At 43.2% G+C, this 12,558-nt stretch overlaps 1 protein-coding gene across 1 annotated transcript; it reads left to right on the top strand.

The window, feature by feature from the left end:
- Positions 1-1,370: 1,370 nt before the first annotated feature.
- On the top strand, positions 1,371-10,935 carry METTL16 (methyltransferase 16, RNA N6-adenosine). Its single transcript, XM_066175320.1, has 9 exons — positions 1,371-1,654; positions 1,746-1,945; positions 4,221-4,361; positions 5,373-5,488; positions 6,235-6,377; positions 7,651-7,720; positions 8,515-8,604; positions 9,514-9,687; positions 9,778-10,935. The coding sequence occupies exons 1-9, from the start codon at positions 1,527-1,529 to the stop codon at positions 10,387-10,389; spliced, it is 1,674 nt and encodes a 557-aa protein (XP_066031417.1). The 5' UTR covers positions 1,371-1,526; the 3' UTR covers positions 10,390-10,935.
- The last annotated feature ends 1,623 nt before the right edge of the window (positions 10,936-12,558 follow it).

Genomic DNA, 12,558 nt, shown 5'->3' with positions numbered 1-12,558 from the left:
TTTGTCTGAGGAACCAAAGCACTGTGTTAAATAAGGACTACTCCTATTCCACTTGAAGCTTGGAAGTTCCTGACAGTCAGTGACAAAGCCAGAAACTGAAGTCAGTTTTGATTCCCAGTTTGAGGCTTTGTTTTGCTGTGCCTACATCCTATTTTAATTGAGGATGTTTTTTTTTTTTTAAATCAGAGACAGTACAAAGCTCACTGTAATACACTTTTTCTTTCATAATTTATGTTCAACAAGCACAACAGTATGATAATTATTAGAAGTACGTGCTGTATATTGAAAGTGCTTGAAGTGGGGAAATTCTCGGAAATCTTTTCCAGGTATGATGTCTAAGCCTTGGGGTTTTTCCCCCATCTCAAACTGTTCAATACATCATGTAAAATCCGTGTGTTGCAAAGCTTGTGGCACAAGGTAAGCCACAAGCAGCAGGCCCCAGGCCACTGGTTGGTTGCCAGTGGCTTCATGCAGGAATTTTACAGAAATCTGTGGCTGTGAGGTGCTTCAGAGAGTGCTGAAGACTCCTTGAAGGTAATAAGGTGACTTGGGTGGGTGGCATATGTGAAGATGCGAGTGGAGGCTCCTCATGCTGCTGCCTCTGAGCTTGCACAGAGCAGCCACCAGAAAAACACAACTCTTCATGTAATTTCATTTATTTGTCTTCACTACTCATTGAGTATCTAACAGTGAAGTGATGATGCCTGTATACAGAACATTTACATTACAGCTGTGTGGGGTCCAGCTCTGGTCCCCCAGAATGGGAGTACATGGAACTGTTGGAGCAAGTCCGGAGGAGACCACGAGGTTGATGAGAGGACTGAGGCACCTCCCGTACCAAGACAGGCTGAGGGAACTGGATCTGTTCATCCTGGAGGAGGTTCTGTGGAGGCCTCCCAGCAAGATCCCAGCATGTGAAGGGGGCTGCTGGGAAGCTGGAGAGGGACTCTTCGTCACTGTTGTGATAGGACAAGTAGTAAATTGAAAGGGGGGAAATTTATGATGGATATTGGGAAGGAATTCTTTACTGTGAGGGTGGTGAAGCACTGGCACACGTCGCCCAGAGAGGCTGTGGATGCCGCAGCCCTGGCAACGTTCAAGGCCAGGCTGGAGGGGGCTTTGAGCAACCTGGTCCAGTGGGAGGTGTCCCTGCCCTTGGCAGAGGGCTTGGGACTAGATAATCTTTAAAGTCCCCTCTAAGCCGTGACATTCCAGGGTTCTATGGGACCGCGGCGATCGCTTCTCCCCCTCAGCGCACCTCCCTCCCCGCGGCGGCGGCCGATGGTCCGAGCTGGGCGGCGCCCGGCTGCCCCCCCCGCGGCGCGCCGCTCCTTGGTACGGCCCGCGGGGCCGCGGTGCGTGCCGGGAGTGGGCCCGGCCGGCGCGGGGGGTGCGGCCGTGATCCCGCGCCGCGCTCCCGCCGCTCCCGGCACATCCCGGCACATCCCGGCACATCCCGGCACATCCCGGCACATCCCGGCACATCCCGGCACATCCCGGCACACTCCGGCACACTCCGGCCCGACATGGCCCTCAACAAATCCATGCACGCCCGCAACCGCTACAAGGACAAGCCGCCCGACTTCGCCTACCTGGCCGGCAAGTACCCCGAGTTCCAGCAGCACGTGCAGACCACCCTGGCGGGCAGGGTGAGGTACGGCCGGGGCGCGATGGGGCGGGTGGGTGCCCGTGTGTGTGTGTGTCCGCCCCCGGGCCCCCCTGACAGCTCTGCCTGTGCCTTCCAGCCTGAATTTCAAGGATCCCGAGGCCGTGAGGGCTCTGACGTGCACCCTCCTGAAGGAGGATTTCGGGCTGACCATCGACATTCCCGTGGAAAGGCTCATTCCCACCGTCCCTTTGAGGCTGAACTACATCCACTGGGTGGAGGATCTCATCGGCCACCGGGATGCTGAGAAGCAAACCGTGAGACGAGGCATTGACATAGGTACTTGGCAAAGCTAAATGTTTAAATCTTTATTTACCATCAGCGGCAGTAGCAGATACAATTTGTTGCCCGTTCACTAGTTTGAGAAACAAAGAGATCTGATCCATGCTCGCTGTGGTGGAAGGCAGTCTGAGCTCCACAGGTGTTCCGTGTGCCTTCTGGGTAGGCAGGATTCCTCTGCACACACACACACAGGAACAGTCATGGCACGCAACTGTGTGGCTTTTCAGGGCCTTGAGCTCACTTGGGTGCAGCTTTGTGTCGTGTACAAAAACCGTGCTGCTAGAAATGCAGGCAAAAATGTCATTCTGAAGGAACTAAAAAGCAATTCTTCTCAGTGTTCTAACTGGGGAATTGTGTTTTGTTGCTAATTTATTAGTTTTGCTTTTGGATGTCTGCACCAGAGAGTTTGCGAGTTGCATAGCAACGTTTTTTAGTATTCCACTTAATAACATTTTTTTCTTGTTTTTTGTTGGTGTATTTGACAGGCAAATGATCTATCCTTTTTAAATTTCAATTTTTATTTCAATTTATTTCGATGCAGTTATACTTGTGACCTGCATTGTTAAAGAGGCTGAATTAGAAACCAGGGCAAATACTAGCTAAGCTGTGTTTTGGTTATAGATGGTCAAATATTTCTTGTTTATTGTTGAGAACAAATGTCTTTTAAGTTGGACCAAGCATCAGCAGATGGATGATATTGTCCACTGTCAGTCTGGATTATTGGGTGATATCAGGATGATACCTAGATTAGGCAGCAGATAAATGTAAACAGCAGAGATGTGAATTTATAAGATGTGCACTGGTGGCCATAATTTGCTTTTCATTAGAAATAAAAAAATGGCAAGCTCCATAAGAGCTTCCACACACAAATAATAAAATTGGCATTTGGATTCCCAATCTTTGGTTATTCTGTATGAATTATCTAAAAGGCACTAGTGATAGTACATTTGAATTTAGTTCACATTTTTTGTTTTGTCAATAGAATCTTCCTTTCCAGTTTCAGAGGCTTGATTTCAAAGACTGTTTTGTGCTGAAGAAAACTTACAATTAAGTTGAGAGGAGTTGGAATTTCCTTTCTAACCTGTTTTAATGCTTGACATTAAAATGTTAAAGTTACTGAATTCCTCAAAGCTGAGGTTCAGTAATCTCTGTTGCTGTGCCAGATTTTACTTTTCTTGGCATCTGCTAGCATGACTTTTTGTCATGGATTTTTTTTTTGTTTTCCTGAAATTTACTGACTTGCATTTTTAGCTGGAGTTGTGCTGGATACCAGGTTTGCATCATCACATGGTGTGTCCACAGTAGCTTTCTTCTAGTAACTTTGAAATTTGTCAGACAGCTTCTAGGCATTTGATATTAGTTTTTATTTTTGAAAATGATTTCTATGAACTTCATCACGATAGGTGGCTGAGTAGAAGAGACAGATCCTCTTAAGTCCTCCACATACTGCAAATTCTTCAGTTTGAATTTGCATGAGCTTTGATGTTTCAGCTTTGGAAAAAGCAGTAAGTCATCCAAGAGGGACTTGACAGAAGTACCAGAAGTAATTCCTTGCTGTTGTGTACTGACAGATGAAGTTATTGATGTTTCAATAAATCAGTATAACAGACTCTAACTGTCTAAACTCTAGTTTGGTGGTGGTGGGATATCTTTGTCTTTTCTTGTATCCATTCCTTTTAATCCTAAATTTGGTTATCCTTGATAATTTGACCGCCTAGGTATGCCATAATTATTTTGTGCTAGCATCTCTCTCTTTTTACCAAGCTTTTATCTGTCTGTCTCTCTTTCTGAATATCTTGATTGACATTTAGGCTTTCTTGATAGTTTTGGACTTCAGAGAAAGACAGTCTGGTGGAACAGATTATTTTTTTTTGTGGTTGTATGCATCAAAGGAAATTATTTGTGCTAGATGATAGAAAAATGCAGAAGAGAAATTTATTTGTGGTAGGGTTTTTGTTTTAGTAAACCCAGAATGCATTTGGCATTCTTTATGTAAATTAACCATTGTCATATAGAAGTAAATTAGCTTAAACCAAAGTTGATGGTTAATTACAAAATCTATTTATTATTCTTTCTTTTATTAAAAGGGTATATTTGACAATGCACTTTTTCAGATTACAAAAAACAAGTTGACTAAAGAATTGAGTAGTGGATGATCAATAATCAGCATTTTCTTGAAGTTCTTTTTGGTGTAATAAATATGTAGTTACAGCCACACTGCATTTAACACCAGTACTTATTTTGCCTTTTTCATGGATTTTCACTTCTGCAGGGACAGGGGCATCCTGTATATACCCATTACTTGGAGCAACTTTGAATGGCTGGTATTTCCTTGCAACAGAAGTGGATGACATGTGCTTCAATTATGCCAAGAAGAATGTGGAACAGAATAACTTGTCTGATCTTATAAAAGGTACAATGTAATAAGGTATTTAGTAGTATACCAATGCTGTGACACATTTTTGCCATGTTCAGTGGCATATCAGTATGTGTATTCCTCCCAAGTACGTGCTCAATCATTTTTCATGGAGCAGAATATTTACTAAAGTCAGTGTATGCTTAAGCCAAAAAGCTGCCTTCTCTAGCATGGGATGTGTGGATAGAGAAATAGTCCTCCTTACAAAAATCTGAAAGTTAAACTTCACCCTGGGATGTTTTTATCTCCGTATTCCTTGTCTGTTACTGAAGTATTTCTTAGTGCTTGGACTATTTCTGCTGATAGGAGACCTGGAATGCTCCCCGTGGATAATTGCATGACACTGCCACAAAGGTGTACCTTGTACAGAGAGCTCTTCCTCCTTACTTCTTGAATGACGTCCTGACACTGTCTGTGGTAGCAGAAGGCAGTATGCCAGACTTGGTCTGGGAATGAGCTTGGAACATTTTCTGTAGGAACACAGTGTAGTAAAAATTAGGTTCATTTGTGAGCTCTGAGTAAAAACTTTTGGAAGCATCCATTTGAACAACATGAAGTCTGTTGTCCGTGTCCGTCTTGAAGATCCAGAGCTTGATGTGGAGAACAGTGAGAGTTTTCTGTCACTGCTGCCACTGATTTTAGTGGTGTGGTGGTGTTTCAATATACTGGAAAAGCAGCTGGCAAAGGAACACGCCTCATGTGAAGCTTTAGCACCTGTCATTGTAAGGGCCTACAGCACATTTGTGGTTGTGTTGGAGAACTTGGTATAACTCAGGCAGTCCTTGTTGTTTTAAACAGATTCATGTGGTTCTGCTGCTATATACAAACATACAGGCTGTTTGTGTGCAATCCTTGACCTGAAGTCTTTATTTACATGGTGATATTTGTTACATCTCTTTTGTAGAAAGTGTTGTTTAGAAAGTACAGGTTTTATACATTGTATAATGTATATAGCATGTTAAATAAAATATGAAGTTCCTTACTGACCAAATTCACTTTTTCTAATAGTGGTTAAGGTACCACAGAAGACTCTTCTAATGGATGCATTGAAAGAAGAATCTGAGATAATTTATGATTTCTGCATGTGCAACCCCCCCTTTTTTGCCAACCAGTTGGAAGCTAAGGTAACAAACTGCATGTTGTACTTCAGTAGTCAGTGGGAAGGTAGCAACAATTTAACCTCTTGGCTTGGGCAAGGTTGAGTGGAAAATCCCAAATCATCATGAAATAACATTTAAGTCTTCTCCCTCCTTATCCCCTAGCCCCTAAAGGAGTCCTGAAAACTTAACTGTTACTCTTCCTAAAGTGGAGGATGAGCTGTAGCACTCTTTCACAAGTTCTTACTGTCTTAGAAAATGAGTCTGGAAAGTAGACAGCTAGTAAATCTGAAATCTATGTAGATGCCTGCTGCATAGCAGTGGTACAGAGGAATTAGTTCCTAGAATTTTGCTTAAATGTATTTTTCATTTCCTTAGTCATGTATCATACAGGTCTTGCAATACCCACTGGATATAGTCAGAAATGTATCATGCAGGGCAGTAGAAAAGAAGGTTTAAGATTTAATTAAACACTATAGATGGTAATTGCATAGATGCACTTAGCATGTCTTACATGAATGGAACCATGCATTTAATATTAGCAGAATCCTGATGTGACGAGTAGCTTACCTAGGTTTGAGATCGTAGGGAATTCACTCAAGAGTCTTTGTTTTGAATGGAACTTTGTCTGTTATCCATGGTTCTGATGGAAGGAGGATCAGTAGAGGTGGTGGGGCTTGCTACCCACTAAAGATGAGGATAGGAAGCAGTTTACAAAGCAGCATAACATTTCATTAAATGTTCATGTCAAATGTTTTTGGTTTTTAATCCAGGGAGTTAATTCTCGAAATCCACGTCGTCCCCCTCCCAGCTCTGTAAATACAGGAGGGATCACAGAAATCATGGCTGAGGGAGGAGAACTAGAATTTGTCAAAAGAATTATTCATGATAGTCTCCAACTTAAAAAGAGGTTAAGGTAAGTGTTTTGTTCCAGTTAAAAAACCCCAAACTAACACTTTTCATCTTTGGCAGAAGTCATGCAAAAATGTTATTTTTAGTAACTGTGGTCCAGTGATATCTGCTCAGTTTGTTTGATGATACTTACACATCCAATTGTGTCTGAGCAGCAATCAGAAGCTAGAGGTATTTAAAGGCAGGGGATGAAAAAAGCCTGTACAAGTGGCACTTGCAACTTGCAGCAAAATTAGCACATGTACCTGAAAAGAGACAGATCAGGGTTCATTCTTGAGGACTTCTGGGATGGAAGAGGTTTTATGACATTGCCTAGTTATCTGCTGATTACCTAAAACTTTCTGTCTTTCCCTGGCTGAACTTCGGTAACTTGCAGCTTTACCTGATAAAGGACAGTTGTACTGAATGCTGTCTTGGGTGAACATAAGCTGCAATAAAAAACATAGTGAGATCTTCTTTTGACCTTATTTTGGAACAGATGGCACGTCTTCAGTTTTCTGACTATCAGGCTTTCACTCTGCCAGTGTTGGACAAAACTGTCCCTTGATAACTGGGCAATCTTAAGTTTGGTACTTCAATACGTTATATTTATGAATAAGCTTTTTTGGATCCAGTCATCAAAAAATGTGGAAGATAGGGTTGTAAAGCTTGAATAATAATTTAGATGAAGAACAGAGTTTCATCCAAAGTAATGTTTGGGAGATTCTGAAGATGCGGAGCTGAGTGGAAGGATAAGCTTCCCTAGAACTGGGAAAATAGCTTTTTTCCCTTTTTTTGCCTGATTTCTTTTCTCATGAAATATGAGTTACATGATGGAAACCTGGATGAGATATGAGTGAGCACAAGGAATAGTCAGTATGTCTGCTTGTGAGCGTGATTACTTGCCTATAGTTGGTTAATCCGTTTTGTTCTGATTCTCCAAAGAAAGTGGAGAAGTTGAAACAAATTCTTGTAAGGTGTAACATCTTCTCCAGAACTGAAGTCACTCTTTGAAACAAGTTTCCTCATTGTTCATGTGTTGTTTCTAAAATACTCCTAATGTATCTCTTAAAAGCTCAAAAAGATTTCCCTGTCCAGTCTGTCTTTGGACCTTCTGTTCTGAATTTTGTTGTACCATGTCCTAGTGACTCTGCTTAAGTGTGATTTTTTTTGTTCTTGTTTTGGCTTTTAATCTTGTATTGTTATTGTGGCTTTCTGGTCCAAGTAGATCTTATTGATAGCTGCCACTCTCAGTTGATCTCTATTTGTAAAACACTTTTTTTTTGTGTGCTTTGCAGATGGTACAGTTGCATGTTGGGGAAGAAATGCAGTTTAGCACCACTGAAAGAAGAACTTCGAATCCAGGGGGTGAGTTTGCAGAGTCCATATATATCCTGCCTGTGTTCCACACAGAATATAGTATGCTTCAGTGTATGTGGGTAATTATTGTTGAATTATTTCACAGAGTTTTTATTATAAAAAGGAACTGCAATTCCTTGTTAGTGAAACAATTGAGGTTTAACTGTTGTAGATTCAAAATTGACAGATAAGTAGCAAATATTGTCTCCACAGTTTTGTCTTTAGCACATGTTGGAGCATGTCTTCATTCTAGAAGATTCAGGGTTTCTGCTTGAAAACAGTCTTAACAAGGCTGTAGTAAAAAAAAAACAAACCAAAAAACCCCAAAAAATTCTAGCTTTCTTTCCTCTTAGCTCACATGTAATCTAGCAATTTGGTTGATAAAACAAATAGTAACATGATTTAAGTGGCAGCGTTGTTTTGTTTGTGTTCAATTCTGGCACCAAGTAAAATGGGACCTTTTGCTACTATTCTTACTAAGGAGGGCTGTGCAAAAGACTTTTGGATAACTTTCTGGAGGAGGTATACTCTTCACTAATTACCATACAAAGAGAATAATTGTGACATCTGTCCTTGTATACAGTGGAAGGAAAGAGAATGCATGGTGAAATAAACTCCCAGAAGGATGAATTACCAAAAGCAGATGCTCAGCTAGACACAAAATATCTGATTTTCTTCTCTGTCCTTGAACTGTTGCACTTCAGTCTTAGTGAAGGGAGAGAAATGAATGTGTGCAGTAAAACAATGTTGTTTATCAATCTGAAACAATGTTAATATTAATCTGAAATTGCTTCTTTGCATAGGTTCCTAAAGTCACTCATACTGAATTCTGCCAGGGACGTACCATGAGATGGGCACTGGCCTGGAGTTTCTATGATGATGTGCAAGTACCTGTAAGTAGCTTAATTCTGGTTTGCTTGTGATTTTCTGTGCCTCTTACTTGAGGAAGGGGCTAATGAGCTATAACTGCTGTGATACAAACTGTTCTTCTTCAGACTGGAATATTGGATGTGCTGGGCTGTATGGACAGTGGAATTTCTTAGATGGCTGCCAGTCTGTTAGCAGTTGTGACGTGATTCATGAGTGACCCTTGTTAAGGGTGGAAAAAGGAAGCCATTGTAGGAACTTCCTGTGGGTTTCATTGAAAATAAGGATCATTTGTAACATACCTCAAATAGCAGTTTAGTAGTAATAAAAATACACTAATTTTGGGGCTGGATTTGAATTTAAACTTCCCTCTGAGAACTCAGTTTTAATTTAACATGTGGATTCTGTTACCAAATAGGTATGACCACGTCTAACTCAGACTTGCCTACATGAATGTAAGTGGAGCTTGTTCACCTGAAATGTGAGCCAGTTGCTTTTTTGGATCTGGATGTTTGTATATTTGAATATAGGTATAGACAATAACCAATCTTAAGGAGGATGCAAGTAAACCTTCAGTGCACTTGGATCAAATCGTGGATATTGGCAGTTGGCCTCTATTCCCCAGAGCAGCCACACTTTCTCAGCTCATGGAGAGCTCATAGTCTGAAGGAACCAATGAAGCTTTTTGCCTAATACCTGAAAATAAACTCCCTCTGTCCATCAGGCTAGCATAAAGTGCATGATCCTGTTAGCTGGTTTGAGTCTAAAACTCCTGGGGGTGAAGTGGAGCACGGGCCATATGAATGACAGCTTAGTGCCTTACGTTACACTCCTAATCCTCGTGTCTTATGGAATCACAGTCTTCTGAGTACAAAAGTCACCCCAAAATACTGCACAGCCTTGTAATTCTTTTCTTTCTTTCTTTCTTCTTCTAGTCACCTCCCTCTAAAAGAAGAAAATTAGAAAAACCACGAAAACCAATTACATTCATGGTTTTGGCTTCTACAGTCAAGGAGTTATCCATCAAAGCTGCAGCTATGGGCTGGGATGCTGTAGAAGCTATTGCTGTGGTTAGAGCCTGGGTAGAGAAGATTCTCACTGATCTGAAGGTACAGTATGAAGTATTAGATGTTAAAACAATGTCCTAGTTGAGAGCATAAGTGTGAGAGGATCGTATGAAATTCTGTTTTCTGCAATAGGTTCAGCATAAACATGTTCCATGTGGAAAAGATGAAATTAGCCTCTTTGTGACTGCCATTGAAAACTCCTGGATTCATTTGAGGAGAAAGAAACGAGAGAGAGTAAGGCAATTACGAGAACTTCCCCGAGCTTCTGAAGATATTCTGCAAGCCATGGAGGAGGAAAAGAACAGCAAGAAGCGTGTGAGCAACAGCTCAGACTGTGAAAACCCCAAGGCTGAAGACTCTGCGTTTATGGCGCCTGATGAGGATGCCCAGATGACAGCAGGTGATGAGCAGCCAGAGGAATCTGCTGCCAAAGAACACAGTGATCCTGTGAAGGAAGAGGAGGAGATGGAAGCAAAGCAGGGAGAGACATCACTTGGGAAAGGTTCTGGTGATGCAAAGGAGGAACCTTGCCCTTCAGAGGAAGCTAGCAATCTGACAGTGGAAAAAGAGCAAAGCCCTAAACAAACTAGTGGGGGTTTTCTCTTCAAGTGTTTAATGAATGTGAAGAAAGAAGGAAATGATGTAGTGGTAGAAATGCACTGGGTTGAAGGACAGAACAGAGACTTGATGAACCAGCTGTGCACATACTTACGGAACCAAATTCTTCGATTGGTTGCTAGTTAGCGCTTTTTCCTACTTTGGTAAAGGAGGTCTGTCCTCAAATTTTGTAAACTATTTTTAATTAATTAAAAATTTCAGATAGCAAAACCTGTCTTTTCCCCCTTAAAAAAAAAAGAGTAGACTAAAGATAGATGTCTCCTTTAATATTTAAATAACTTTTTCAAAGATGTAAGGAGGACATGAAGTGATGAAGAAGTAATAGATTTCATACTGCAGTTGTAAAACTACATGTTGAAGTGAAACATGTTGATGCTGTGAGCATTTTAAATATCAGCAGTACTTATTCTGGTCTTTTTCTGGCACAATAGAAATATATGTTGTTACTAAGTAGAATTCCTAACTGAATTATTTTCTTCAATATTTTTTCAGTACTAATACGGGAAACGGTTAGTCTGCAGTGGGAATTGTTTCCTGCAGTGAGGAGTCTTTAGCAGAGGATGTCAGTATGCCTCTCTTCCTTTTCATGTATCTGACTTTCGGTCAACGGAGTAGCAGTATGGATACATTCTCCAAGTGTGAATTCATTAAAATAATTGCTTTAGGAAAAAAGCGTGTATTTGTCTGGTGCTTGGGCTTTGAAACACCTTTGAAGAGCCTACTGTTAGCATCTGGTTTTGTAAACTTGAGCAATGAGAGAAGCTTTTTGAGCTGCGTGATTTAAAGATGATTAAAATACATTGACTCTTCCATCAGACTATCCTTTATGCCTACTCAGATATAATTGTCTGAAATGACAGCAGCATTCTTAAAGAATTTCCCTTCCATTTAATTTTAAGATTTAATGATGGGAATGAGAGTACATTCTCTTCTTCAAGGGCCAGAAATTTCTGTGTGTGTGTTGGAGATGATGAGCACCAGTCCTGCTTCATGTGAAGTCAGCCTCGGAAGCTGTGATCTGTTTCTCTGAAGAGAGATACAGAACATGGAGAGCTTTTCTGAGTGGTGAGTGTGTGTTTATGTTACCCAGAATAAAGCAGTGGTGCCCAGTGGGAAATAACTGCGTGTATTCATACTCCTGCTTTCAGTGTTCACCCTTTGCTGTCCTTATTTTTGGAAAGATCAGTATGTTTTCTTCAGTTGAAATTAAAAGCAACTTAGAAAAGCCTTTTTTTTTAAAATATAAATGCTTCTTAACGCTTTTGTGGGTGATGGACAAAGACATGCATTTTTCGGGTACTGCAGAGTTTTCGTCGAACTGCTGCTCACATTCACGTTGCTGAGGAGAGGTAAAACCAGTCCTAGCCTTTTAGAATCTGAAACAGCTATTTCGGCGTCAGAGACATTAGAAACAGCAAAGGAGGCTGTTTGTCCTTTGTGCCCTCCGCTATTGCTTCAGCTCTGCAAGGCAAGCCTTGTTTCGTTGAAGCAGACCCTTCATTAATTACCTCAGCCTTTCACCGGCACCGCACGAGCACCGCACGCGTACCGCACGCTCGGGGCGCTGCCGAAGCAAAGACCGGCGTTTTTACAAAGACAACCCCTGCCCTGCGGTGGCCGCACGCCTCGGGCGTGCCGGGCTGCCGGTTACGCTGCGGGAACGGCCGTTCCCTTCTCCCGCCCGTTCCTTGTTCCCGCCGGGGCCGCGGCCCGAGGCCGCCCTCCCGCCGGCCGGGGCGGGGCCGTGTTTGAATGGCGCGGCGGGAAGATGGCGGCGGCAGCGCCGTCAGCCCGAGCGCTGCGGCCGCGGGGCTCGGCGGCGGCGGCGGCTCCGGCAGGCCGGGGCGGGCTGTGCCGCCCGGGCCCGCCGCTCCCCGCCGCGCTGTGCTGAGCCCTCCGCCCGGCCTCGACCTCTCCCTGCGCCGCAGCGGCTCGGCAGGTACCGGCGCGGGAGAGCGCGCTCCTTGTCTCCCATTCCCTTTCTTTCCCTTGCCGCCTTCCCCTCGGTCGTGCAGCGCGGCGGGTCGGGACGTGCTGGGCGAGGGGGAGCGGGGCTGGAGGGGCCCGGGGAGCCCCCGAGGCTCTCCCGGCGCGGGGCCTTGGCGGACTGCGGAGTGCTCGGGCCCCGCTTCGCCCCTTCCTTTCCCCCTCGAGGGCAGCGGCTGCAGCCGAGGTACGTGCTTGTGTGAGCAGGGTGGTGATCGAAGGATTTCCTGCACCCCTCACGGTGCAGTCGAGGAAGGAAATAGGAAAATGTGTATTCCATGCACAGTTCTGAGATGGGGGCGTTCTGTG

Source organism: Chamaea fasciata, unplaced genomic scaffold, assembly GCF_029207755.1.
Source record: "Chamaea fasciata isolate MVZ Bird 193981 ecotype frontalis unplaced genomic scaffold, bChaFas1.0.hap1 SCAF_2, whole genome shotgun sequence".
Lineage (NCBI taxonomy): Eukaryota > Metazoa > Chordata > Aves > Passeriformes > Sylviidae > Chamaea > Chamaea fasciata.
This window is presented reverse-complemented; position numbering and strand designations above follow the sequence as displayed.

Coding starts and splice junctions, on each gene's coding strand:
- METTL16 (XM_066175320.1), top strand. CDS start 1,527: ATGGCCCTCAACAAATCCATGCACGCCCGCAACCGCTACAAGGACAAG. Junction 5,489..6,234: donor CCAACCAGTTGGAAGCTAAG/GTAACAAACTGC, acceptor TTTTTAATCCAG/GGAGTTAATTCTCGAAATCC. Junction 8,605..9,513: donor ATGATGATGTGCAAGTACCT/GTAAGTAGCTTA, acceptor TTCTTCTTCTAG/TCACCTCCCTCTAAAAGAAG.